The sequence below is a fragment of the Larus michahellis genome, chromosome 21 (assembly GCF_964199755.1).
Source record: "Larus michahellis chromosome 21, bLarMic1.1, whole genome shotgun sequence".
Taxonomy (NCBI): Eukaryota; Metazoa; Chordata; class Aves; order Charadriiformes; family Laridae; genus Larus; species Larus michahellis.
The window spans coordinates 2,957,908-2,985,839 of record NC_133916.1 but is presented as its reverse complement, the minus strand read 5'-3'; the positions used below and the strand labels follow the sequence as shown (position 1 = coordinate 2,985,839).

General features: G+C 44.4%; 1 protein-coding gene across 2 annotated transcripts; it reads right to left on the bottom strand.

Annotated features, from left to right (window-relative positions):
* Positions 1-321: 321 nt before the first annotated feature.
* Positions 322-27,932, bottom strand: SRPK1 (SRSF protein kinase 1). 2 transcript variants are annotated; one of them, XR_012584338.1, is made up of 17 exons: positions 27,650-27,932; positions 27,485-27,545; positions 15,824-15,942; positions 13,952-14,060; positions 13,431-13,518; positions 13,129-13,216; positions 11,538-11,644; positions 10,688-10,853; positions 10,181-10,206; positions 9,484-9,694; positions 8,334-8,759; positions 6,815-6,915; positions 5,811-5,918; positions 4,637-4,781; positions 4,283-4,352; positions 3,748-3,840; positions 2,467-2,822 (listed from the first exon to the last, which is right to left on the bottom strand). XR_012584338.1 is itself a non-coding variant. In XM_074564072.1 (16 exons), the coding sequence occupies exons 1-16, from the start codon at positions 27,879-27,881 to the stop codon at positions 2,638-2,640; spliced, it is 2,190 nt and encodes a 729-aa protein (XP_074420173.1). In that variant the 5' UTR covers positions 27,882-27,929; the 3' UTR covers positions 322-2,637. The 2 variants fall into 2 exon arrangements, 1 of the variants encoding a protein (XP_074420173.1); XM_074564072.1 differs by lacking the exon at positions 4,637-4,781 and having other exon boundaries at positions 322-2,822; positions 27,650-27,929.

Here is a 27,932-nt window from a genome sequence, read left to right as displayed (position 1 = left end):
GAGAGCAGAGGGAGGCCAGACTTGGGAGAAAAACATATTTTAGAGTGGATAAACAGCAGAGTTGTCCTGCTACTGACTACTTTGCTCCCTCTTTTAAAACAGATCACGATACCAGCAACAGCATCTTCACCTACACCATCTCCCCGCATCTCGTTCAGGAAATAAAACCAAAGTGCTCACTAATAAGAAAATTCGAATAGATGGGCCACAGGCTCAAAAAGAACAGACTTACAGAGGGAACATAGGAGGAGTAGGGCTCAGTTATTAAATAATCTGTTTATTGTACGGCTTTCACAAAGGAAAAAAGACAAAGCACCCAAGTAGAAAGAATAAAAATGTATTTTCCTTCAGGTTTTAGACTGACACAGCAAGTACAAATCCTTTAGTGTGAGCACTTTACGGCAATTTGGAAGTTTAACAAACCCCAAGTGAACGAGCACACGGTACAAGACTGAATCCCGACAGCCGCTTCTGCAGGTCTTCAACTCACAAGCTGGCTCCAGCCTCGGATCTCACGGTAAAATCCCTCCCCCGGTCGGGGGGGGGTCGGGCAGAGGGAAGGGAAGGAGCTCTGGGAGTCGAAGCAGAGCCCTTGGAGGCAAAGTTCTTTAATCAGCCAGGACACAGGAGCGGGTGAGCTCTCAAGACAACAGAAATTGTTTGCCCCTGCCAATGTATCTTCACAGGACGTAGACAGGAGGTATTGTGGAACCCAGTCCCGCCTGCAGTGCTTCTGTAACAGATATGGAAGTGACACACAACCGGAGAACTCCAGATGAAAGGGGGCGGGGGGGGGGGCGAAAAGTCAAATCAGCAGTTTAAAACTCTTTTGGTATGTTACCTTCCTTTAATTTTAGATTATATGCATAGAGAACCTGATCTACCCCTAAAAGAACATGCAGCATGATTTGCATTAATAAGCCCAATCAGGCACCGGACCGGAGAAACTCTTTTTCAAGTGGATTAAATGACACCAAGGTTCATGAATGAACGATCCTTACGAACCAGGATTTTCAAACACACATACAGAAGTGACACGTAACAGTAGTCTTGGCAGCTTTGGTAATGTCATTGTCTCAGATAGCATCTGGGTGGCCTCCAGCAGCGGCTTCTGTCCTCCGGGAGCCACCACGAATCCAAAGGCCAGTTTGGTCCAGGGTAAGGAAGCGCCTCTGAAGTCTCAACGCTGCCAAATCTTGCTTTAGAGCAGAGCAGGATGCACTGAATCTGTAACAGGACGGGCAAGTCTAGAAGAAGCCATCATAGAACTATCAAACGCCACAGTGATTTAATTAAAATTAACCCATTTACTCATTATATCCAAACCCCTCCAAGAAGCTTATATAGAAACCCCACAGAACATTTTAACTTGGGGTAACTCCAGAAACAGCTTCTAATCCAGTATCTACATGGAAAAGTTCCACTTCTGCGAGCTCGCCTTGTGCTAGTGGCCCAGAAAATAAAAGGCATTCCCACCCTGGGGAGTTATTTCCGAAGGCCAGCACCTGAAGCAAGTGAAAGGAAACAGAAATCTTTTACAGCGGGCCTTCAAGTGTTGATTTTCAAAGTCAAGGGCGATAGCGTGGCTGTGATCCAGATGCTTGGGAAGAAGCGAATGGTCAAAAATTAAGAGGCAGAGCAGACTGCAGCAGTGAAAGCCAATCTCTCACGGATACAGCAACCGCCTCAAGCAAGGCAAAAAAGTGCCCGTAAGGGATAAAAAAAAAACCCCCAAAAAACCACAACCCCCCAAAAACGTAAGAGCTCACTAAAATGTTAGAAGAGTTGCCTGCAACAAGGCCACCTCCGCAGCCGAAGGGCGCACCCATCTGTCTGCTGAAGATTGTGCGTTGAGTCAGTTCCAGCTTTCGCCTATTGCGCTTGTCACCTTTTAGTCACAGGCACAGGCATTAAAGTAGAAAATGTCACCGAGTTCCGAAACTATTCCGACTATCCGGGCACAAGGAAGGAAAAAGTAAAGGGGCAGGGCTTTTTGGAGGAAGAAATAAAGGATACTAAAACCTAGGTTTAAATAGCTCTTTTCAAAAGATTGAAGCTGCTAGAACTAAGGAAAAGTTACGTGAATACAGCGGACACCCAGAAAATGGAGGATTTCGAGGTCTTTGCTCTACAAGGAACTAACAGCACCTCGGTGCCATCCGTTACTTCTCACCCCATTGCTAGCTACTGGATCAACAGCGGGAAACTGGCTCCCGAGTCAGTGAGATAAGGAGGCGTTGGGATCTTCGCGTCCCCCTCAGGAAGAAAGGAGAGTTGAAATTTAGCTAAGGGAGCATATCCGAGCACGGGTGAGCTCACAGCTGTAACACACGGCGCGTAACGGTGAGGAGACTCAAGAAAAACTTCATATTCTCGTCAATTAGTCTTTGGCGAAGCCCAGTCAAGGCAAAACACAGATGACGCCCACCGGCTGAGGAGAGTCCCCATCGAGTCACACAAGCAAACTCAGCAGAACAGGTTAGGTTTATCTAAAATCCTTGGAAGCCTCGAAGGAAGAACTTCACACTGAAAATGAACAAGGAAAAAGGCGGGGGGGGGAAATGGGAAGGGGCAGCTGGGTGCGCGTACGCTATGCTGTAAACCAGAGTGTAGTGCTGTGGCGTTGGGTTGAAGCCTCTAGGAGTTAAGCCAGGGGTGCCTGAGACACTCTGCTGCCGTAGCTCGTTTCTCCGGGATCAGCTCCAACATGGGCAATAAGAAGTCTGTGAATGCAGCTGCCTCGTCTTGGGACCACTCGTATTTTTCCACCAAGACTTCAAAGAGGCCCCAGGGCTTCAGTTTGGTGATGTGCTTCAGGTCACCTGAAAAGCAAGACAAAGAGGTTAAGCGCAGGACGTGGGAACGGCGTAGCTGAATAAAACAGGCTGAACAGCTAAACGAGACAGACTGAACTCAGAAACTGCTCCCAACAGTTGGGCACAGGGAGTATAAACAGCAGGGCATGCTGAGAGAAGAAATAAATTACCCTAAAACCCCCTTTCCATCCACTTTTGAAGACTGTTCCAGAAATATACTTTCTTGAAGGCTTCATTTTACCTCCTGCTATTTCTGATCCAATATCAGCAAATATTGTTTAACTTTATTAAATGGCCAATTATACCAGTTGACATGACAGGTAAACACTGGGCCGTTGACTTTGGAATACACGCAATACACGCAGCACTTTGAGAAAGCAATACACTACTAACAAAAAAGAGTTTGTTCTATTAAAAAAAAAAAAAAAAGGGTATTAAACTAGGTCAAAAACTTCTTCTTGAGACTCAGTAGTTTCTGGGGTACTTAGGGCTTTACCATAATGGTATAATGCATCCCGAGCACCATGGCTCAGGACGCGAGGAGCTATTTAGGCGAGTGGCATGCTAGAAACGGAACAAAGTTGTCTAGAGAAGACTTCAAAGGTGAGTCAACGCCTCTAGTTGACAACGAGCAGCTAAATAAAGCCCGATCGAGTCTGTAGAAGCATCTGCAGCCCTGTTTTTCTACCTGCTGCGTTTGATCTACACCAAGACGTCAGGTACTAGGGCGTAGGATACTTTTAGCAGTTAGACAAGAACGCCTTATGTTTAGGTACAGTTTTACTGAGAAAGAGTTTCATAAAACAAAGGAATGACTTCAAGAGGCATCTTTGCCAGCCATCTATTGTTAACTGGTATTTCCAGCAAGGCGCTCCTGTGTATTTGGGGCAGGGGATGAGGCGATAAGAGACACTGCTTTGTTTGCTTTTACCTTTTTTGGTGAAAAACTCCTTGGAATATTTTCCTGCCAAAATGAGCTTGCGAGGTATTTTCCCCAGAAGTTCTATGATCAATGCAATGTGATCTGGATTTTTGGAAGAGAAAAGACAATGAGACAGATCCACACAAGACATCTCTACGCCCCAGTTTCCTTCTCTGGGATCTGAGGACAAAGACATTGTCTCCCTTAAAAATTACTTTCAGATCCACCTGAAATCAGATGACACTAAGCAATGACAAAGTCACAGGGGAAGGGGAAAAAAAGGGCAAGGGCAAATTGAGGCATGATCAGTTTAAGAAGCGAATAGGGAACCCAAGTGGTAAGAGCAATGGGAAACACAAGAACGTGGATTTTCTTGCACGGTGTTTCACTGCAGAGGCTCGAGCACAGTTGGTGCTGATTTGGGTAAAGAATCTTTTTGCAAGGAGCCTTTGCACCCCTAACTCCTAAGAGAAGGCTCATTCTGAAGAGGCAACCGTTGTATTTCACGTCCCGTTTTAAGAAGGAAAGACTTAGACAAACACACCTTCATCCCGTGAGTAATCTTCCCCAGAATGCGGCTCGAACAGATAGTCTCCTGTCGCTAACTCAAAGGCCTAAACAAACAGAAACGAGCATGTTAAACCACTTTAACACACTTCACACACTGTTAGATGCGCTGCAGGTTGATTCTGCATATCTCTGTGGGCCAGAAGCAAAGCGGTGGGAAGAATAACTCTGGGACACCATTCCCATCTTAAGACGTGCAACTACTTTGCAACGTTTTAATGACTACATTAAAAAAAACATCATAGGCATATCTCTGATGAATTCTGGATCACAGCATAATGCAGTACGCTTGTGTGAAACTCTACAAAATTAAGGCATTTCACACGCTTACCCTCTCTTCTACCTCTACAGCATTTTGCAAAATGATGTCACGTCCAAACTCTAGGGTTTTGTTTTTTAACAAAGATTCTCCCCCTCTCCGCAAATTTCAGACATTGAAGAGACATTTTTCAAACAGTTGATCTCTGAACGTTTGCCTGTAGATACAAAAACACGTTGAGGCTTTGAGCAGCCTGGGCTGGTGGGAGGTGTCCCTGCCCAGGACAGGGGCATTGGAACTAGATGATCTTTAAGGTCCCTTCCAACCCGAACCATTCTGTGATATGTTTTAAATGAGAAAAACATTTGCATTCAGTTCAACTCACCACTCCTAAATTCCATGACACATTTACCCTTTACATATTCACTTTTACTCAAACCAGAATCTCCGACCTTCTCTAATCTTTAGTTTTCTTTATGGACTGAAGTCTAACTACTAAGTTTTGGTCACAAGTTTTGCAGAGACAACACAACCTTATCAACTTCTCTTTTACCACAATCATCAAAAAAAAATAAAAAATATCACAGCTTGTTTGCCAAGACAGCAAAAATCCTTTCCACTCACTATTTTCCAAGCTTAAAACATAAAAAACAAGCTTCGGTTTGTAGAAAGCACAGAATGGAGACACCAAAGAGGTACACGCAGTAACTGACTAGACTGATTTTTTGAAAAAAATATAAGTTTTGCCATATTCTACATTTGCCAGCTATTAGAGGAACAGCATCAGCCTCGTCTCAGCATTACTCAGATTACAAAATGACTGCAAACATGCCGAGCATGCATACGATTAAAATATGAAATTATACTGCAGATGTCTGTGAAACAGCGCTGGATGCAGGAGAAAGGCTCTTTATATAAAAGGATTTTGTCCTCAGAATTGCACAGTTGTCTTGTTTTTCCACAAAGCACGATGACAAAGCGCAATCGTATTTGAAATCTGCTGGTGCCGCACAACAGAACTAACTTTCAGAAGGAAAGCCACACGTGGCAAAATAAAAAAAAAAAAAAAAAAAAAAAAAGAGAAACAACTTTGGTACAGAAACCTGGTATTCAGCAAGTCTGGAAGTTGGCTGGCCACCTGTGAGGGTTTTTGCCAGGCTTGGCTATTGACTCATCAGTCCAGAGAGCGAGTTTCCCAGCCCAATCCGCAGAAAGAGCGTGAAAGGCCCTGGGTGACCCCACTCACCATACACGCCGTGCTCCAGATGTCAGCAGGGGTGTTGTACCCCGACCCTATCAACACCTCCAAGGATCGGTACTGCCTCGTCTGGATGTCTTCAGTGAAGTGCTTGTGCTAAAGAGAAGAAACGTTTTATTAAGCCGTTACAGACAAAAAGAGGAGAATCAACAACCTGGAAGGCCAGAGCAGATCAATTTCATCTGAATTTTACATCTTTATTAAATATTTCCTTATGTTCGTACAAGTACTGTTTAAAAGCTCTACATGAGACACTTCTGAAGTAAAACAGTCCAGCAGTTTAGAGGAAAGCAAGACACGAAAATAGAGTAAGGGAAGACTGTTCCAGAAGCTGCACCTTCTCCTTGACCGTGACAAGCCGTGACTCAGGTACGTTAAGGCAGATGAGCAACATCAAGGTAAGAGACCGTCTTGCCAGATGCTGCAAACCTGACGTGCAATTCTGAGTTGGAGACTCTCCCCCATAAGATCTGAAGTATTTTGCCACTTACAAAGCTAAGTAAAATATACATTTCTTCCATTTGACACGTCAAACATTTAAAAGCAGCACAGCACAGCGATCAAAGACTAAAACTATTTGAGTCTCTTTCATGTGCTCATGAATCCACTGAAATGCTTTGACAAGCCAATAAACGACAGAACTAGCACATCACAGCAATTGTTTGCAACTTTCTCGTTCTCCAGACTCCTTCAGAAGTTTAACACATGCAGATTTCTACACATTATATGTGACACTGTCCACAGGCCTATTAAAAATAATCTAATGACTAAGAGGCACCCAGAACACAGGCTGAAATCCTACGTTGGAGGACTCGTTCTTTGCGTCCCTGCTCCCTCCCTCCCTCTTTTTTCCCCCCCAACACACAGTTTCCAACTGTCACTACTTTCACAAGCAGGTCTAAGAATCTATTTTACAGATTCTTTTCCATCTTGGCATACTGTGAATGAATTAGCAGGTTTAAACGGTCAACGTGAAAAGATTTCAAACTTACCACCCAGCAGGCATTCCCTAGGTCAGCTATCTTCACTTTGAGCTTATCTGCATTCTTGGGCTCAAGAGGATTAAGAAGGAAATTCCCAGCAGTTGATTTTCCTAGAGGCAACATGTACAACAGCTGATTAAAGCTACACGGACGCTGTCACCATCTGTCATCCAAATCTTACAGCCCTCTCCCTGCCCAGGAAAGGGTTTGCTTATGGATCACAACTTTTCCCTCCCCAGGTATAAAAATCAGCATCCATCTGTGCTGCGAACAACAGAACCACCACCGTTAAGGCCCGACTGGTGTTACGAAGCAGAAATAAGCACACGCAAGAGTGACACTTTCCCAGCACTCTTCACACAGCCTTAAAATCTGTCTATACCTAGACAGGCTTTTTTAAATAAGGGCATTGCCAGAAACACAACAAGCCTCTCAACCCTTAAGTCTTCCTAAATCTTTGAAGGACAGTCTAAATATTACAGCATCTTTTTGACACAGCCATCACTCACTGCTGCAACAGAGACAGTTACAGGCGCTGAAAAATTGCAAAAACCTCAATGACACAGTGGAGAGCAGAAATATTAAGTCACTAAATTAGATCCAGCCGTCGCTCTAAAGCGGTTGGGGAGAGAGCTGCGAGAAGCAAAATACACTTAGTAATCTAGCAGGGGCGTCCAACTAAATGCAGTTCAAGTTTCAAAATCTGTAAGTTTCACTCGCGGCTTTTCACCCACGTAACTTCCCCAGCCAAGAAAACACTACAGAAATTTTTTTAAACAGAAGTACAAATGCTAGTTTCTCCCTCCTTCTCCAAGCAGATACACTTCACCTGACCTTGACTCAAAGATGCAAAAAAGGACAGTTTTATCAACCAGGTTTTTCAAAAAAACCATACACCTGTAATGTGCTTTAACCGCTGCACACTACTGTGTGTCTTATGTTCTCTTAAACCTACAAGACTTAGTTTTTTTTTCTCCCTGGAAGAAATCATATTTAAACGAAAGCATTAAAGAGGTTTCTTCCTACGCTGTATAGGCTTTGTTTCAGTCAGGCTTTAATTCTAGTTCTGGGAAAACATTTACTCATCTCAAGTAACTGAGAGGAGTTACCTGTGCTCCATTTTAAAAGCAAAACCACCAGAACACACCAAACAGTACTTATCCCGTAATTTAACGGCCAGTGACGATTTGTAGACTTACATTTCTAACCATAAATGAAAATCACGTAAGCAACACCTGATACAAAGGAGGGGATGTCCCTATGCTGAAAAACAAATATATAGCTATTTTTTGAAAGTGGGAATACTTGTGCATTCAATAGCCTAAAGTACAACTGCAACTGGAAGCTACAAACAGCAAATATTTGAGTAGAACTGTCAGGTGAATTAATCCTGGGAGGAAAAGGCTCAAACAGGTGGTTCTGATCCCTTCAAAACGGGGGTTTCTATTAATACTCTGATGAAGTGTTGTAACACAACTCTCCCAGATCGAGGAGAAAGGAGCCTGTTCTCACAGGGTTCCTCTTATACCTTTGTTGTCCGACGGGCTGTTATTCTCATTCTCATCCTCTGAAGGTATCTCTGTCCGGATGCTTTCTTGCAAGTGGTTTATCTCCTGCTCGTTGAATGAGCGCTCTTCGTTGGACGTGGGCTGACACACCATGGAATCTTCTGAAACTAAGGGCACGAACGAGTCCGACATTCCTTCTTGAGGCCTGTTCTCCGAGTCACCATTACGCTGACTGTAATTACAACTACGGAAGTTCCCCTTCTGCGTGTGAGGGTGATCGCCACAGTCATTGGCATTATGAAGGTCATCCTCAAGTCGCACAGACCCTTGATTGCCGGAGTCCGGGAAGTCCGTCATTTGTATCACTCCGTTGCAATTTATTTCTGTAACACATTTTTCCACGCTGCTTTCCATCAGAACAGATTGCTCTTGTACAACGGCTTCAGCTGGAAGAGTGGAAAAGGAAAATATAGCAGAACACGTTTAAACAACGGAATAGCTGAAGCTGTTCAGGGAGCCCTCAGAAGCAGGTAGTTCTCAAAATGAGTGTCTTATGTTCTCCTAAACCCAAGAGGCTTAGTATTGCCCCCCTCCAAAACAAATCATATTTAAACAAAAGCATTAAAGAGGTTTTTTGCCTACACTGTATAAGCTTTGTTTCAGTCAGGCTGCATTTCCAGTTCTGGGAAAACATTTACTCAAGTAACTGAGAGGAGTTCCTTGTGCTCCATTTTAAGAGCAAAACCATCAGAACACACCGAACAGTACTTATCCCGTAATTTAACAGCCAGTGACAGTTTGTAGACTTACATTTCTAACTATAAATGAAAAAAATCACATAAGCAACACCAGATACAAAGGAGGGGATGTCCCCATGCTGAAAAACAAATATATAGCTATTTTTTTTTTTCAAAGTGGGAATACTTGTGCATTCAGTAGTCTAAAGTACAACTGCAACTGGAAGCACCACAAGTTATTCATTAATTCAATTTATAACAGGAAATTTCCTAGTCTCTTTAATCTTCCTAATCTTTACTCTAGATGAGTAAAATGCAATACAAACAGGTTAAATAACACTGGCCACCTCTACTCAAGATGCTCCCTCTACTCGTGCCAGCATGAGTGACGGGACAACACTGTGCTACTACAGCCATACTTTAGGTCCAATACCTGTCTTTTTGCTGACATCTTCCTCTGGTGGAACTTTTATAAGCATTTCCAGGGGGCTCTGAGCTTCTTCCTCCTCTTCAGGCTGTGTTTGCCCGGGGCTTGCTTCCTTCTCCATTTCCTCTATCTCTTGCATTCGCTTCTCTAACAACTCGGCCTGCCGTTTCTGCTTCTTTTTCAACTTCTTTTTCTTATTCTTTGACATTTTGTCAGCCTACACAGACGCAGAGAAACGGGACTTAGCATTTCATATTTCAATAAATCTAAAACGCATTAAGTTTTAATTTTAGAGCTGAGGAAGCAGTCTGGGATGAAAACTCTGGAGACAGTTCTTCACCCAAATAAAACACAGATATTAAGGCTTTTGGAGCAGTTGCCTAAGGCTCTTATCAGTGCATTTCTGTCTTGACCCGAGGTGCCTACAGTGTTCTCCAAATGAGGGATTTCAGACAACAGTCACCTTCACAACAGACCGTGAGACCACCAAAAAACCCACTTCTTCTGGTGATATATGAGCTAGAAGGAGCTCCCTACATCTCCAGGACAGCACTGAACCTGATGCCTGTGACTATGACAAACACAAATCACCCTTTTCCTTCTGATACAGGGTTGCTTTCCCTTAGCGCTGATGGCATTATGAAACAACGCAGCAGATACTCTAAAGAGATGGCTACTTACGCATGAAAGCTATCACACTTACTGGTTTTGGCTGTGGCGCAGTGCTCACTGAAAGGGAAAGGAAGATCAGTAAATTAGGAAATTTATATTCAAAAGCTGCAACTGTGTTCTTATCCTAAGGTAAGCTTTTTCCTCTGTGGTTTGGTAACAACATTTTAAAAATAGCAGCAAATATTATTTTGGAGGCTTACTTCTCTATAAAAGTACAGCAAGAATAAAAAAAAATTAAAAAAAAAGAGAAAAACATCGAATGAGTAAATGCAAAATTAAAATTCCAGATCGTAGACTTGCTTGACTGATATCAAAGACTTAAACTTCCTGCCGTGCAGCTTCGTTTACTGCATGTATTATGCATCTTACTGAAGAGAAAATGCAAACCAAAACATTAAAATACCAAAGTTAAGGGAGCTTCCCTAAGCTAAACTATGCTACGATGGGCTCAGCTAAATGTTGGCGTTGCGAGATTATGACTGACCGTTATGATTTGGGGGCGGGGGAGAAATAGCACCAATTTTCAGGAAAAAAGCACCTGCAGAGCCAGACGGTGGGGGAGCCCCCGATCTCTGCCACTCTGTTGCTTCTGCAGCCAGCCTGCGGATATACTGGTCGTTAACGCATAGAAGAATGTTCTCAGGTTTAATATCCGTATGAATGATTCGACATTTTGTGTGCAAGTAATCCAGACCCTGAAGAACCTGCAGACAGGAGAGAAGGAAACCGATCATTAGGAAAAGCAAAGAATGAGCAAATTGAGAGTGAAGTGAAAATGTAAGGTTGTCTCCGATGACCAACGAACCTGAATGACTTCTGTGTTTGAGAATACTCCAGATTAGAGCTAATGTGATCAGTGGTTACTATTCAGTTCCAGAAAATACAGATTTGCATACAGGTTTTTTTTGCTATGAATTTAAATTACTGTCTCTTTACCCTCAACACTTACCATAGCTGAAAATCTAATTTTAATACCCTACAAGAAAATCACGCTTTCCTCCTCCCCTCCACCTCACATGTAGAAAGATGTTTCTTCTTAGGCAACTACCCAGTAGGAAGAACAGGTTTCTCTTGCTCTTCCCATCATCAAGGACTGTACCCACTGCGACTGTTTTAAAAAAAGAAGTACTTGCACTTACAAGGAATAACCAGGGTAAGAAGAGGTTAAAAGCAAAGCTGGCCTCCCATCACAGTTTAAGTGTCAGGAGATAAGTATCTGTAGCAGAAGGCTCTCGCAGTAGAGAAAGGAAATACTAACCCGAGGATGATTTCCTCGCATGAGAGAGACACCACTGATTTTTGACTTTTGCTTTCTGGGATCTGAGAAAGATTAGTGAAAGAGTTCTCACTGGGTCGAGGGGATGAGTGCAGTCAGAACTGGAACTTACCTGTTTGATGATCTTTTTGACACAAGGGAGCGGAAGCCCCTGATAATTTGACTTGATGATCCACTTCAGGAGATGATGGCCTAGAACTTCAAACACCATACAGATATCTGGAACTCCGTCAAGGAAAGAGATGGACATCCTGACCCACAGAGCCCTGAATTCCCAGGACTGAAGATCAAAAGAAATCCCTACCAGTTAAGCTTTTTATATTAAAGAATCCTCATCCTTCTGGCACAGCTAAGGGAGATTAGGGACCTTAACAGCACCATCCCATCCTACACATCGTTGTTGTTATCTAAAACCTCAAATACAAAGGGATGGAGTTGGTTAGGACAATGGTCCTAACACGGCAGCAGCAATCTCCTGCTTTGGGTGGAAGCCATCACCCAAGCAAGCGTGCATTAGTGTTTCCTGCTAGTATTGAGACAGCTCCGAGCCAACAATGTATGTTTTGGAACAGCCTTGGCTCTCGCCCCAGGCAAAACTCGATGCCAGATCTGTCTGTACCAGCATTACCTGAAAAGATAATAAAATTTCCATTTCACAAGTCATCTTCACAACAATTAAGGTACTTTCTCCGCCCTCCCTTGCCTCTTTACCAGCAAAACAAACTTTTGACAAGCCTGGGCTTCAACAGTATTTACATTATCTGCTTTTTGCCTATAAGCTCTCAACAGCTACAGTCTCTTTAGTGACACAGTCAGCGTTGTGCCTTTGCTTTAGAAGGCAAACTTCTAGGAGTTTATTAGGCTGCTTTTCTTCTACACTGGCAGAAAGCACGCATGTGTTCCACAAGAGTGAAAGAAATACAAGATCAAGTCAACGTTTACTCTGTGCTAGGTACTGGAAAAAAGTTAACAGAGGTAAAACATTATGGGGCTGCTGTTTTCTGGGAGTGTTAGAACATTTATAACCTACAGCCCGATTCTCTCAAGCAGCCTAGTAATTCTCACGGAAATAAAGTTCAAGGTACTGCAAAGCAGAAACATGCACAGAAGTTTTACGTTTTAAAGGTGCATTACTGGGACTTGCCACAAATCACTGCCTATCAGAAGGCTGTTCACAGAACGACAGGGGATTTTCAAAGCAATACACTTCAAACATCCTAACAACGTTGATAAAGTCCGTGCTTCCGTAACTAGAAAACTACCTTATTATCAAGTTACAGACTGCATGCGTTTGCTGTTTGTAATTACTGTTCTTAATATTTTATACGGCTTTACTTAAATAAGGGGTTATTAGCAGGCTGCTTGCAAAACTGAGGGGCTGAGACAGACGGGCTCTTACCACAAGGGCACCTCGGACGCGAAGCCATTCAGCGCTGATCACAAGCCAGACGCAGCCACCCCATCTCCCATGTTGCAACCATGACTAAGCAGAGCCATCTCTGCAACTTACACACGTTACGTCAGGCCGAATGATCATTCTGGATCTGAGCTTAGCAGGCAGTTTTGAGGCAGATGATTCTACAGCAGGTTTCCTTGGGCGGCGAAGGAGGCGCCTGGGCATTGCTCACCAGCCCCGACACATCACCTCCCCAGCAAACTCCCAGCTTTGCGCAATTCTTTGCCTTTATTCCACAAAAGGATACGGGAACCATTAACTCCCGAAATCTTGAAGTCATCTAACAACTGAACAACTCTTTCTTTACTTGGATCATTTGGGTCACTGTTGCGCACCTGCAGAGAAAAAGAGGATTAATTTTGTGTTCCTTGAGGTAACTACTAGGCAAGAACATATTCTGAAGTCTCATCCACTGCACTACTGTTAGGTTTCTATCCAAATTCTTTGCAGCTACGTGACCCGGAAATGTCAAGCAGGTGACTAACGTGAACTCCGCAACATGAATTTCAAAAAAAGTTTAAAAATTGAACCCCACTCTCAGACACTCACCGATTTTAGCAACTTGATTTCGTCCAGTGCTGTTTCTGTGTAGTGCTCTGCACTCTTCACCACCTTCATTGCCACAAACCTCCTCCCTCTACACACGCAGTAAAGGAAATTGGAGACTGTTAACACTCGTACAAAGAACTTATTCTCCAGGATTATCCTAATTCTTTTGCACATAAGAGACCTATTTATTTAAGGCATCATGGAAAAAAGAGGTTTAAGCACTCTCATGATGGTTGTCTTTGGGTCTCTTTTTATAAAACATCCATGTTAGTCATTTCTCATAAAATGAAGTAACAGGTCAGAGACTGCTGAAGACAAGGGCACTCCTTCCGCATACACGGTTTGTTCTGTTAACTCCCTCCCACCCCCTCGCATGCACAATACCAAAAGAAACTTCTGTGTTAGGACGTGAACAGCTACGTTTCGTGCTTTTATCTAAAAGCGAAAAGACGCTTTCTGATGATGTGTGTGCGATGCCGTACATCCCCACCAGAAACACCAGTTAGAACAGAAAGACTTACTGGATGTCCCAAGCGAGCCACACAGTGGAGAAGTGGCCCCATCCAAGCTTCCGAATCACATGGTATCGTCCGTTAAACAGATCTCCTATTTTCACAAGGTGATAACCACCTAGAAAAACAGTGGGAAGTTTGTATATCAAGAGATCACACGAGCGCTGAAGAGCAGGTATGCAGAACAAGCATCACAACTCGAGGCAGACTTATTTGATGCGTTTAAAATTGTAATCCTTTAACAAATGCAAATGTTTCTCTAATCGGATCTTGCTAGAACAAATATACAGTACGTTAGAGGAAGAGCTGCGAAAAGCCCCCTAGTTGATTGGAAAGTTTTCATGCAATTGAACTGGAATGACTGACTTTTCCTCCTTTTTTAATGTAAGTCATCACTGCAGCATCACAAAAAGGTTATTTTCCTCAGTAAAAGCCACGCTGACCACCTTTGGAAAACACAGCTTATGATGTTCAGTAACAGAATCTTACAGCTAAATATCAGCATTGCTTTTGCATGCCCCATCCTCATAATGTGAAAGAGTACTGCACCCAAGGTCCCAAGGGAGTTTTTCCTTGCAACCACTTTCCTGACTGAAAGACACTTTGCCATTTAACAGCATCGCTGAAATTCGGGCAGTCGTCTCCCCGTACCCCTAGTATCTCTCAGCTCTGACTATGCAGGAGGATTCCATGATGGAAGCAGAGAAAGACATGAAAAGCCAGACAAAGACACAAGGGAACTGGCAGAAAACAGAACAAAGAGAAGAATCTGTAATCGGTAAAGCATAAACTTTTACCAGAACCTGGAATTACACCCTAGATTCCAGGCGCTTGCTATTGAGTTGTGGTCAGCAAATACCACCCATGAAACCCATGCTTTGCCAGGAAGATTCATCTCTCTTGATTGACTGGTTCACAAACAAGACACAGAATCACAATCCATTACTTCATTAGCTCAAGTAGCAGAAGCCCCTTTTCTTCACTTAAAGATTTCAGTTACAACAGCGACAGCCGCATCAGTTGCTAATTCACACAATGGCTCTCTTCTTCCCACTTGCTTTACAGCAAACAAAATCCCACAAATATTTGGGTAGCACGCTAGAAGTAATGTAAATGCTTTGAAGTAGAGCACTGAAGTGTAAGAAACATTGCAATTCAAGTTCCCGGTCCTATTTCTACTTTGCATTTTTTTATATGCATATATAGCATTCGTTACATGCCTCTCCCTCTGCCATATTCAACAGGGACAATCAACACAATCTCAGAAGCAGTCTTACAAAGCGCGTGGAGGTGGGGACACACATTCAATGCTTCAACTAAGTGATCAGTTGAATTTCTGCGATCAGTGTTCTGTCTTTTTTAAAGTATGCGCTATGTTAAAAAACAGCCTGGCCCTTTTGATATGGAATTATATACACTGGTGTTTCCGTTTGCTCTGGATTTAGTTTCTATGCAGTGGAAGACTACATCTGCACACACAGTTACCTGAAGAATGGATACCAAGACGATGATCTTCAAAAGAAAACAGTGAAGAATTTGAAACTGATTTGAAAGCAGCCCTTTTCTGATGAAAATTAGAATGAAATTGAATGTCTACTTGCTTTTACCAATTTTGGAAGCCCTCTGGCACAGAGGAAAAAGCTAACAGCTTTGAACACATGCATTAAAAACAGCTCTCCAACTCAAATCTTGACTGATAAAGGGAACCTTGGAGAATAGTTTCTCTATTCCAGGTTAGCTTGCAAAATGTTATTGTTGTCACGCAGCTTCGAAAAACAAAGTAAGGAGGAGTCTTACTTTCATTCTCTACAGTAGATGGGAAATCTGGGGAATTTCTTGATTAGAGTGGAAATCCAGAGCCTTAGACAGGCAAGTTCTCACCTTTGCAGTAATCATTTGGATCCTCTTGTTCATCGTCATCTGATCCCAGGATTTCCTCCTCCTGCTCGGGAAGATCATTCTCCGAATGAGCAGCAGGACCCCGATGCTGAGTGTCGGGTCTGGAAGAGAACACACTGCATGTCTCACACACGTTACTCTTCGGCTCAGGACCTCGCGCTTCCCATGAGGGACTGCTGATAATGGAGGAGATGCAACATTCAGCCTTCAGAAAAACTATTTTCACGTTTAAACGCTTTTACTCCTAAGCTAGTATCAAGGTAGGTAGAAACATTTTTTCATATGCTAGTGAGAAATGCAACTTAATGCCCTGGAATCGCTTTTATAGTGGAACAAAGAAAAGGCCAGACAAGACAGTGAGTTAAAAGCTCAGTGACACCACCAAAGCGTTCATCTCTTTGAAGTCCTTCTCAGCCTTTCATTCAGTGAGGACTTTTCTAAAGCAAATTTATATTTTAAGATGTTGCCTCATATAAAACCTGAAGATTTAAATGCTGATGAATGTTATTTTAAAGACTAACATCAATTCATTCTTACTCCTTTGGCAAAAAAGTTAAACCACTGTCTTAGAACTTGTGCCCTTCGTCCCTTTCACCTTCAGGATCAAATGAACATTTAACAGTCCTTCTGCTTCTAACACTTTAGAACTCCCAAATCCCTAATACTGCCCTTGATTGCCCCTGTTCTCCCCTGGTAGGCTGTTGTTTCTAGTTCGTCTCTTCGCTGAAGGTCTAAAGTTTGTCACAGTTGTCTGAACTACGGAGAGTGGGAGCATGCAGAGCAGATGTCCTGCAAACCCTTCCGAGAGCTTGTGACTGCAGAGGGATTGAAACCAGGCACCCAGGTGGTATTTTTTTTTTTTTTTTTTTCACTCCCACATTCATAAATAAAAACATTAATTTTATGTGGTTTTCACCAAAGGTGCTACTCCACGTTCCTGCTTGTGAAGATCACGTCGGCAAAGGCCACCTCACTGCTCTCACGCATTTAAGCCGCGTTCACGTTGCCCGAGCTAAAACACATTGCGGTGTCCCCCGTGCCCCAACCCCGCCTGCCCGGCAGCACACCGCGACAGCCAAACAGCTCACGGAGCCACAGAACTAACCCAGGTAAGGTATTTACTTTACAAAGCATTACAGGGAATGCTTAATTCTCTACAAAATTTAATCTTCAGTATCCTTCTGTCCAAATCAAGCATTTCTAATGAAAACAATGCTTATAGACCATTTGCATTGGCAAGATTTAATGGCAAGGTACCGCAGGATATTAACATTAAGCTTTCTTTTCTTATGAGATATTAAAAAAAAAAAAAAAAAAGCCAAGCTGGAGTTGTCCAAGGAGGTGGGCAACAAATTTCTTTACAGCAGTGACGTACGAGCGCGAGATAACATTCTTTACAACGTGCTTCCCTGCCAGTGTGAATTAGTGGAAGTTTCTCGTACTGAAACTATTGTTCCAGTGAAGCAGCAGATGTAACTGCCGCCTTCCACCACGCATTTTCAAATTCAACTGGTTTTGCTCAAAGAAGGAGCAGCTGCTGCGACAGCCACTGGTTATGCCAGTGGACATGCTAACGCACGCGGGCTTTCGGATGCAGTTTTTACAGTTCACGATGGACAGGATTCCCACTCGGTTACATCGTGGCCGTACGAACTCATCTTCATCCATGGGACAAGTTTAATATTACAATTCTAAGCAGTTGTACAACAGCGTGAATGTTCAGCTTTCACCTACTACACATGCGCTCTGCTGGGACTTCATACGTTAAATACGTTACTACACGTTAAAGCCACAGCCATCTTAAATATCTATGGAGCATGAAAAGGAAGAAATCACCCGGTCCAACCTGATCACGACTAAACTTGTAGCCATTTACAATCTGGAACTGAAGTTCATTAAAGCAAAGAAGAGCTACAAAGGTCATCCCAGGCACAACCAAACCACCCAACGTTTATTTCAGGCAGTTGTCACAGTGAGTAAATCCTGCTGATTTTTTAATTCGGGAACAGATAAACACCACAGATTAGTGGTCCCAAACCATAAAAGACGATGGTCAGACAGTCCGTTCCACCGCTGCCAGCCAAAGGGACATTTATTATCAACCCTGTAGCTTGATCCAGCCCCAAGATATTTAGTATTTAGACTTTTTTCTGCCCCCCGTGAGCCACGGAATTACAAGTCAGGGGTAGGAAGAAGGAAACCATGGTGAGGAGAAAAAAAGTCTTGGAGGTCAAAAAGGTGCTTTAAAATTGCTGCATTCCTTTGGGGACAACTGAGCTACGAATAATGCCACAGACTATCCCCAAATTAAGAGCAGGCAGCAAAGGCAAGAAAGGGCCATGGGCAGAAGGGGAGACTGGATGCTCGTATATAACAAATCCTACAGACAGGGTAAAGGGAACCAGGACGCAAAAATCGGACAGAAAGGAGAATTTCAGCCCAGTTGCCACACCCATCGTGTCAATAGCAAAGGGCAACGCTCCCCAATGCTGCTTCAAGATTTTCACCTTTGTAACTGTGCGAGATGTAGGGGATTAGAACGGATACAAAAGAAAATTCATCTTAAGAACCACTGATGCAGCGAGAAACATCATGCCGCTCTGCAGTCCCAGTGATTGGCAATAATAGCCATTTCATGCATCGAGGAAGAAGTTGCTGGAAGCACTAAAGCCCATTCTCCGGGAAGCTTTCTGCACCCCTCCTAGGAAGGGGCTGACGAATCCTGCTGCGGGCGACCTCGTACACGACACGCCCTGTAGTCTGCATCCCAGTCTGTCCTGGGGATCCAAAAGCATTTCACTCCGATGTTATAATCTACTACACCAACCAATGCGACAGCGAGCCGTATTCAGGTCACATACATTTCTACAATGCTATTTCCTTTATGAAATCACCTCCAAAATACATCTCATTCCTTTGCCTTCCTGCGAAAATTCATTAGATGTTATTACAACCCACTACCTTCTTCCCCCAAAGTGACCACGCCAACTGCAGATACGGATTAAGAGAGGCTTAATCAGTGCAGAATGTGGATTAATACCCAAAAAAAGACTGATACACAAAACCAGAACACTCATCTGCCTGCTTCGCTCACACAGACGCTACTCTAAAAGGCACAAAAGGCTGCTAAAGACAGCAAAAAAACCCTCCATACGCGGTACTTAAATGTGACAGCCCAAACAGCTGTCAGCAATACTGCAAAAAAATATAAAGAGCCCTATGAAAAATGGTTAATAGTTCACACATGAAAAAACAAATTTCTGTGTTCTAGGGTACTTTTTTTTTTATAGCCACCTCTGTTCTACTTAAGAACACCTTGATCACCTTTTACTTTTGCTCTCTCAATGTGCTAATTAATCCTCAGAATCACCTGGATTTGCAGGGTCTCTCTACAACTGTACAGCATTATTTTACTTAAGGAAAACAATGTGGAACAGCAATGCTAAGGCAAAATGCTAGGTCTTTGATGGAATTCGTGCGAATCCGTATCTAGATACCCTCCCCAAAAGTCCTTATTTTCTCAGGAACGTCTGAAGAACTGCAAATTCACGAGACAAATATTAAAGAGGGTAACCTACCTGCACGAAGCGCGGCCTCCCATTGATAAAGCTATTCCTGAAGACAGCCCAATAGTTTTCGAAAGAGCCATTAAAAAAAAAAAAAAAAATCAGACGGCAGGCTGCCGGGGAGGCAGGGGGGACATGGGCGGCAGGCGGAGGGGCTGGTTCTCCGGGAAGGCAGCGCAGCTTTGTGCCGGAGCGAGGAAGAGGAGGGCTCTGCCTCCACCACCTAGCTGCAGAGGCACAGCGCTGCATTGCAGGTACGGGGCCTGGCAGCAAGGCTGGGGGCTGCTCCCAGCTCATCTCTCTGCCAATTCAGGCATCTCGGGGGCTGAGCATAAAATAAATTCACCTCCTTCCTCTTGATGTCTACCTGCCTCAGTCTTCCCCCTTAATGAAATTAGAAAGTCAGTCATCTTCCTGAACCAGCCGGTTTTATTTGCCTATTCAATATTCCACTGGATTCAAAGCTCGGATGAAGACAAGGATCATGGTTAATTGCCGACAGTCCGATCCTTTTGATACAGAAACGCCAGCGCAATCACACCGGGGAGAAAGGGCGTTCAAAGAAAAAAAGTGAATTTTCTGAAGTATTTCCAAGCCTTCCCCGTCCAGAGTTACAAGAAGAACTTATCCTTTATGCTTAAAAGTAGCCAAAAAAAAAAAAAGCAGGAGAAGGAGTCAAATCTTCTTTAAAAAGGTAAGCCAAGTATTTTGCACAGCAGCAGGCACTAAACACCATCCTCTGACGATGTAGAAGAATTACCAGCCATTTCCTGCGCCTGTTTATCCTGCTGGTTTATGTAAGTGATAGAGGAAACAAGTCAGCACCAACGTGACACAGCAAGTAATAATTTAGGTATTTTCTCTGCTGCAGAGACTGTTCATTAGCGAAAGACACTCCGACGCTGGCTTTGCATTTTTCAACCGAGAAGTTTAAAGAAGTATTGGATTCATCTGATTATACATCTAAAACATTTTCACCTTAAAAGCTCACCGGAGTTTTGAGCATCCCTTTAACAACCTCTTCATATCAGAAGAGGTGCTAACAACGGGAAAAGTTTTCCACCGTGGACAAGATTTTCCTCCAAGTTCATTGAATGCGTCGGCCAACAACTCTGCTCACCTCTGCGACGCATAGCAGGGACAGGGACGGTTATTTGCAGGAACTAAGATTTCAGTCACTCACTTGTTCCTTGTAAAAGGTGTTCAAAGAGTTTGGAAAAAAAAAAAAAAAACACAAACACTTTTGTGTTCTCTTGCCAGTTGCAGAGAGTCACTTATCTGTCCCACACACTAAGAATAAGGTAAGAAAATGGTTAAAAAGCCTCAGTCACACAATGTGTGTCGTGGCAGATTTGCACTGAGGTTGGTCCAACAGCATGAGATGGGAGACCACAGTCATGGCCATTAGCAAAGACAACGAGATGGAAGAGCAGTGTTCTTCGGGCTGCGGAGCGGCACCGGCATGGGCTCCTTGGCCCTTGTCTATAAATTACCAGTCAAGCCCTCACAACAGCCAAGTCTCCACACGCACCTTCACCGGCAAAACTCAGAACTTGTTTCCTCTGCCCCGATAACTCACATAAAACGCTTGGAGAGGTGCGTTTGGTTTTCCTCGTTAAGAGCGACTTCATCAAAACTCTTGTTTTGTACAGGAAATCAGCACTTTCCCTTGTCCCCAAAACAGCAGAAATACTGTCCATGCTGCCCATCTCCCCGCTCTGAGCGGATACAAGAGCAGACCCCTTCCACCTTCAAGCATACATTTAATCCCAATCGCTTTTCACACCTTTCATCCTTTTTTGTTCGCACACATCTAAGATACTCTCCTTACTCCTCCTCTTCACCTCAGTTTATGAGTCCCTTAATATTTGCAGAGCTGACGCCCGTCTGTAGGAAACCGAAGACAACTGCTTTCCTAAATGATTTTTAAGCCGCCTGCAGCACAATCTTTATAAACACTGTCATTCCTCATTTGCAAGCTCAAATTACACACATGAAACATCCCCAAACAGAATCCAATTCAGTGAACTTCAGACTAACGACGAATAATCCAGCTCGTGCTGTAGGAGACGAAGATAAAAGTATTATAACACACGCCGGGACTTTCGCTTCACCAGCCAACGACTTCCAGGGCTGTACACCCACCGCAGCGAGATCTCGCTTCAAGTGCTCTTAGGGATTCCTCGTTTTCATTTGGGGAAGAGGGGAGAAAAGCTCCATACGGCACGGTGAAAGCCAGGATTTAAAATCTCTCTCCCATTTTCACACCAAGACAATGTCTCTTTAAGGGAAGTACACTTGCCAGACTGCATCTTATTACTATTTCCTAGCACGCCTGTAATTTCAAGATCATGTTAAGGCACATCCAGTCATCACAACTGCTTCTGGTGCCAGCCTCCGACACGCGTACATGCAGAGCTGCTGGCAAACCTAGACTTCCATAAATACTGTAACTGTTCAGAATCAAACTTTTCAGTATGAATTCAGGTCGGAAAGGATAAAGGTATTTTCCTGCTTTACCTTTCTGCTCAAGAAATTTAAGTATTTGAGGGGATGTGGGGGGAATCATAAATCATGTGGTGTAGGGGACTTCCGAGACTATTATCCACATTATTTTGTGACTATATGCCGTTCATTCACTCTCCCATCCCTATTTTTATGGGTAAAGAAATGGCATTTTATGCCAGCACCACTTGTAGCTGTAGGGCAGCCATCCCAGAGCTGCCAGAATACCACTGTCGAAAATTTAAGAGGGCAGGAGATGGTCTAACATTTAGTTTTGAGGCACCGAGACACACTTTCGTTTAGTGGATCTGTGGGAGTTCAGTTTGAAGATAAGTAATAATGAATTTCAGAGAACGGTACTAACGCACAAATAACAGAGGCAATCAGGTTTCCTGCTCCCCGTATCCACTCCCCCACATGAGCACTTAACGAGCTGTTTGTAAAACCGTCTGCTATTCCAGCTATTACAAACCAAGGGACTTCCATGGAAACCAGCAGATCCTCAGTTGTGTCCTGTCATAGTCTGATAATCCCTTCTGTATTTGAATGAAAAAAAATCCTGTGGGCGATGCATTCTGAGTCTACCTTTAACTTCTGTTCAGAATACTTACAAAAAGATGTAGCCCTGGTATTAATTATGAAAGACAAGCGAGGAAAACATAATCCAAGATCCTGATGGCAGGCAAAATTCTGAATAAGGAAATTGAGGAAGAATCCGAGAGGGCTGTCAGAACTCCAGGGCTCCTCAAAGACGGCAGAAAAGTGGTAGAAGCAAGATATGCAATAACAAACTGGAAAGCATCAGACTCCACTAGGAATTTTCTGCTCCCCGCAGTGCATAGATGGAAAAATTAACAACTTCCTCGTCTCTCTTCATAGCAATTCTATTGAGGAAGAAAAAAGGGAGGCTTCACTGCACGTCAAGAGTCTGGCCAGAAAATTACAGATAATAAAACAGATTCTTGAAAACACTGCATGCATTTGGGGAAGAGGGAGAGGAAGGAAGACAACGGTACTGTATCACCTCAGCTCTGTCACTGCCCTCCCTCCAGAAGTAGAGGGAGCCAGAGGAATTACTGAAAGTCTTGCAAAAAAAAAAAGTCTCTCCCACTCAGTACAGCCTGTAAAGAAAGGATTAAATAAATTCACCAGTACATGCAGAATTAGAAGAAAGCACTTCACATCATGTACATTTTTCAGAACAAGCCACATACTGTGAGGCTGCCGCTACCTTTGCGGTTACTCGTGCTTAACAGTAATAGAATGTTCTGCTTTGAGCACCATCGGTTCAACACCCCTCACACACAACTGCTGGGTCTGCGCGTGAGCAGGACAACTTTTCCTGACACAGAAAAGACGCCGCTGAAGCAAGACACTTGCATTTGATGAGTATTATTCCTCTGGGCCTGCCAATGAAATACCCAGCATGTACACATCATACAGACCCTGCAGCCCAGTTCTAATAACACTCTTATTTTCTTCACTTCAGAGAAAATGAGCTGTTTGTTCAGTTTCTTGCCTGTTTCTCTAACTGCTTTGAATCAGGATGGGGTTTTTAGCCTAGTTTTTAAACTCTGGGTCTTGATCTCAGTAGTAACCTAAAGAGTCATTTTTTCCTAGGACAAAGAAAATAGTTTGATCTTCTAAGGGTTTGCAACATACAACGTAGACAGAAAAAAAGCCACAGTATTTTACTGGCAATTATGGTCTAACAGTCACAAGCGCCTGATTCCATTACAAATCACCAGAGCCATTGGTAAAGTACATCTATATTTATCTTTCAGTTCAAATAGAAGCTTGTATTTTCAAATAGAAGCATGGTTTTGAAGTAAATACCAGATCTTCCTCATATATCGGGCCTGCGTTCACATCGTACAACAGCCTCGCAGCACAGGAAATTCATCTCTTTCAAACGCAACCACGCAGATGGCATGTTCCAGCATCACTTCAGTCAGGAATGGATGTTTCGTTCACACCTGAGCTAACTCAAAGCAATATTCCCCCCCAAAACAGCACGTGGAGCCTTCAAAAATCACGTTTGTAATCTCCTGTTAGCCCCGCACCACTTCCTACACAGACGCTACCTGACCGCGCCGAGGCGTCACACGTGGCCTGCCCTGCGCCCCCGGAACTGCCGAGCAAGAAGCAGCCACCTCGTGGCCGACGAACGGCTGAACCGTTGGGACACCCAGGGCTCCTTCCTCCCACTGCCTTCACGGACATCCCCATCCAACGCAGCTCATCCAACGCCAGAGCACAGGAATTCTGTTTTCAGTTCCCTAAAAGTCACCTGAGGAAAAGCAGCCCAAGAACCGTCCCCAGGAAAGCGCTGTGCAGCTCCCCCACCTTCCTAAGGACCAAATATTAGCCTAACACATTTCGCTATCGCTGATGAACCCAAAGGTACTAGCAACCACCTCAAATTTTTTGACAATCAGGCAAAAATAACTATTTGAACACACCTCACGAGACCCAGCTGTTTATAAAGTTTACAGTCTAAGTTATGAAAGTTTTAGTTAAAAAACACAAACAAACCTTGTAAGCCTACCAGCTCTTTTTAAAGACAGGCTTTTTTGAGTGCCTTTGGGAATCAACTGACTGTTAGTGCCTGGGATGTTCACACCTCACAAAATGATAAAGTTAATACATCACACACTTCCCAGACAGCTTTCAGCAAAGCTATCTCTTGGCAGCAACACACGTTGCCGTAGCCTACGTACCAAACTCTGTACGTTTTATTAGCAACTAAAGCTTTAACATGCTTATTTCCCGATATATTCTTAATATTAAGAAAAAGGCCGAGTAGAAACTTGCCTCGCATTTTCTAAAAATAATTTAAAGCCATTTTAATTCTAATTCCTTGCCTTTTTGATGGAGAAGGCTGCGATAAGAAGAAACTGAAATCAACGCTTCACTTGAGGCCACAAAGTAACCCAGTGATAGTCAACATCAGAACTCAGGACCTCTCTGTATCTAGGCTTGCTTTTTGTCCCTCCGAGGCATTCAACTGTCACTCTCCCTGTCCTTCCTCCTCAATTCCCAGAAAAACGGGAGCCGGGCACAGGTACGCAGCCACGACGTTCTTCCAATTCCCCCATGGCAGAGACGGGACCAGGGAGCAGGCCAGACAAGTAGAAGCTTCCAAAGCAAAGATGTGAGACAGACGGTTTAATGATTCTTCCAGATGACCAGAAGATTTGGGGTAGTTTTACCGGAGTGGGAAGACACAGGTACCTCACCTTCGAATTGCCAAGAAACTTTGCCTGCTCTTTCCACAGAAGAGCATGTCAGGACAAATGCACTTCGTCCATATCAAATAAAAAAAAAAAATTAAGATGGGAAGGATGGGAAGAAACAGGAATATCCCGAACTTGCGGAAAATGAAGAACTTGGTTGATCTTCCCGTAAAAAAAAAAAATAAATCTTGCTCACAGAACCGTAATTAGTGTTTACAAGAGTTTTCTGTAAATAACCAGTTCAGGCTGGTCTTGTCTGAACCTAAATAGCAGCAGTTTTAACTCCTGAATGACAAAAAAAGCAGTAACTTTCCAATTTTGCACAATGCACTCTCCATTTTGATTATTTTAACCTTTCCAAGTGTTTTTTTTTCCTGTTTTTAACCAGATTGGGTTGATAGGGAAACTTAAAGCAGGTGTAGTTAATTTCTAAAGTGAAAGGTATTTTGAATTGCTTTAAATCCCTTTAGAACATTCTCTGCATTCCTATACTTACCCATAATAAGATAATTCCTAATACTTACCAACCTTAACCTTTTAAAATCATTTGTTTCACGCTTTTTACTGCTCTTCATATAGAAAAAGTTACGTGTGTGTGATCTAACCAACCACCATGGACCATTAGATGTTAAAAGGACATTCCATGTGGTTTCAAGATTAGATTTTATCGAAAAAGTGTCTTGCAACAACCCAGTTAAGCTTATTTTAGAAGATTTAACTAGAGCAGCTTTGTATTTAAATAGCATAAACATTGTGGAACTGCACCTAAAGTTAGAGGCTGACACCGGATTCTTTTTGTTGTACGATGTGAAGCATAAAGTACGTGCAAGTTTCTTTTATTTCCTGAGACAGGATCTAATCAGCCTATGGTACCAGAAAAAGAGTTGAAGCAGGTAGTTTAAGAAGGTAAACATAGCATTTTACAAATCATATGGTTTTGCACTCAAATCAAGGTTAGCAGCAAAATCAACAACTAACCAGCAGTGCAGTTCACCTGTTCTGGCTATGTGGTTAAAGAGGATTTTTTTTTTAAAAAAAAAAAAAACAAACCATGCCAGTACTGAAAGTTACCATTCAGCAACCTCAGAATTTACACAGAAATCAGTCTTTCCAGCTGCAGGTGTGGACTTGGTATTGTTTTGTCTGCAGCTGGACAAGAAAAAAAAAAAAAAGTAACAGGTATAGAATTAAACAACGGATTGTTCTTTCAGAAATTAGGATGCAGATAATTCTATAAGAAAGAGGAGGGCTCTTCAAAAATTGTCCTAACCCTATCTTCACGAGAAGCCAGGCACATCTCCAAGATAGCACGGAAACATAACGCACATCTCCCAAAGAGTTTAGTTAACGCTCTTCACTCCTCAGAAGCCCCATCTCAAAACCAACTGAATCTTTGCTGGAGACAACCAGAAAATTATTTTAAAATCCCTGCGATTTGTCTGAGGAAGTGACTAAGAAAGCATTACTCTAGGGCCTAAAGATCCCAACCCCAAAGCCTTCCGTACTGAATACCTTTGCTTTTCCTATGCACCGGGGAGCGTAAAACCTCCTGAGGTCCCAGAGATTTTACACAAATAAGCGGCATTTGACTGAGCCCACAGAACGGGCCCTGGGAGTCGCATCACCTTTCACTAGAGCAGCACCGAGTGCAGCACCTAAGGCAGGCTGGTGGGAGCCGTCGTTTGGCCTTTACTCGCGACCTCATTAATTCTTATATCTGCATCCAAAAGTTCACCGCACAGAAAGAACCTGTGAAATTCCTGCGGTAGGAAGAGAAGCCACAGGGGAGCATCAAAGTCAGAGGGAGAAGTAAACAACGCATGGCAGCGTTATGGCGAGATTTTAAAAATAAGCGTAGGGGGGGGAGGAGTGAAGAGAAGCCGGTTGCTGCAGGCGGCTCTGGGGGCTCCAGAGGCGGGGGGGGAGGCCTAGTAACCCCACCGGGGCCGAGGGAAGGGGCTTGTGGGGACAGGCTCCCTCTTTCCTCCGCTCCCCGGTCCGCAACCCGCCGGAGAAACCACGACGGTGGGCGGCGAGGAGCCGTGAAGCCCCAGGGGAGAGCGGAGCCACCAAAACGGCCGCCCCGGGGCCACCTAACGCGCCTCCCCGGGGCCACCAAACCGGCCGCCCCGGGGCCACCAGCCGCGCCGGCTGCCAGCCCGTGCGGCGGAACGTGCCTGCAATTAAACTCGCGTTAAAAAACTCGTCTGGCCCGAGCGGTCCGCGTGCTCGTCCCCGCCCCGGGAGTGCCGGGCGGCCCCTTCCCCGCGGGGTAACAAAGAGGCGGCGGTGCCGGCGGGAGCTGCCGCCCGAGGGGAGCCGGGGGCCGCACTTACTTCCTCTGGGCCTTGTCCTTCTTGGCTTTGGTCCGCTTCTTCCGGGCCTGCAGCGCCAGCACTGCGGGAGAGAAGGGGACAGAGGCGTGAGGGGCGGCGGGAGGCGAGGGGGTGCCGGCCCGGGGTGGGGGTGGGTGAGGGGTGCGGGCCCGGCGCGGCTCTCACCTTTCCGCTCCATGGCCGCCAGCGCCGGGAGACCCGCGCGCACGCGCGCCGGGCCGGGCCGGGCCGCCCGGAGCATGCGCAGCTTGGGCGGGCTCGCGCGCCACCCGGCGGCCGCGGCCTCGGGGCTGGAGCCGGAGCTGGGGCTGGGGCTGCGGGGGGAAGCCGCGCCCCCCCGCCACAGGCCGCGCCCCCGACCGGCCCCCGCGGGCCGGCGCTTCCCGCCCACCGGCATCGGCGCGCGGGCGCGGGGCGGCGGGAGGGCGGCGCGCGCCGCGCGTCTGAC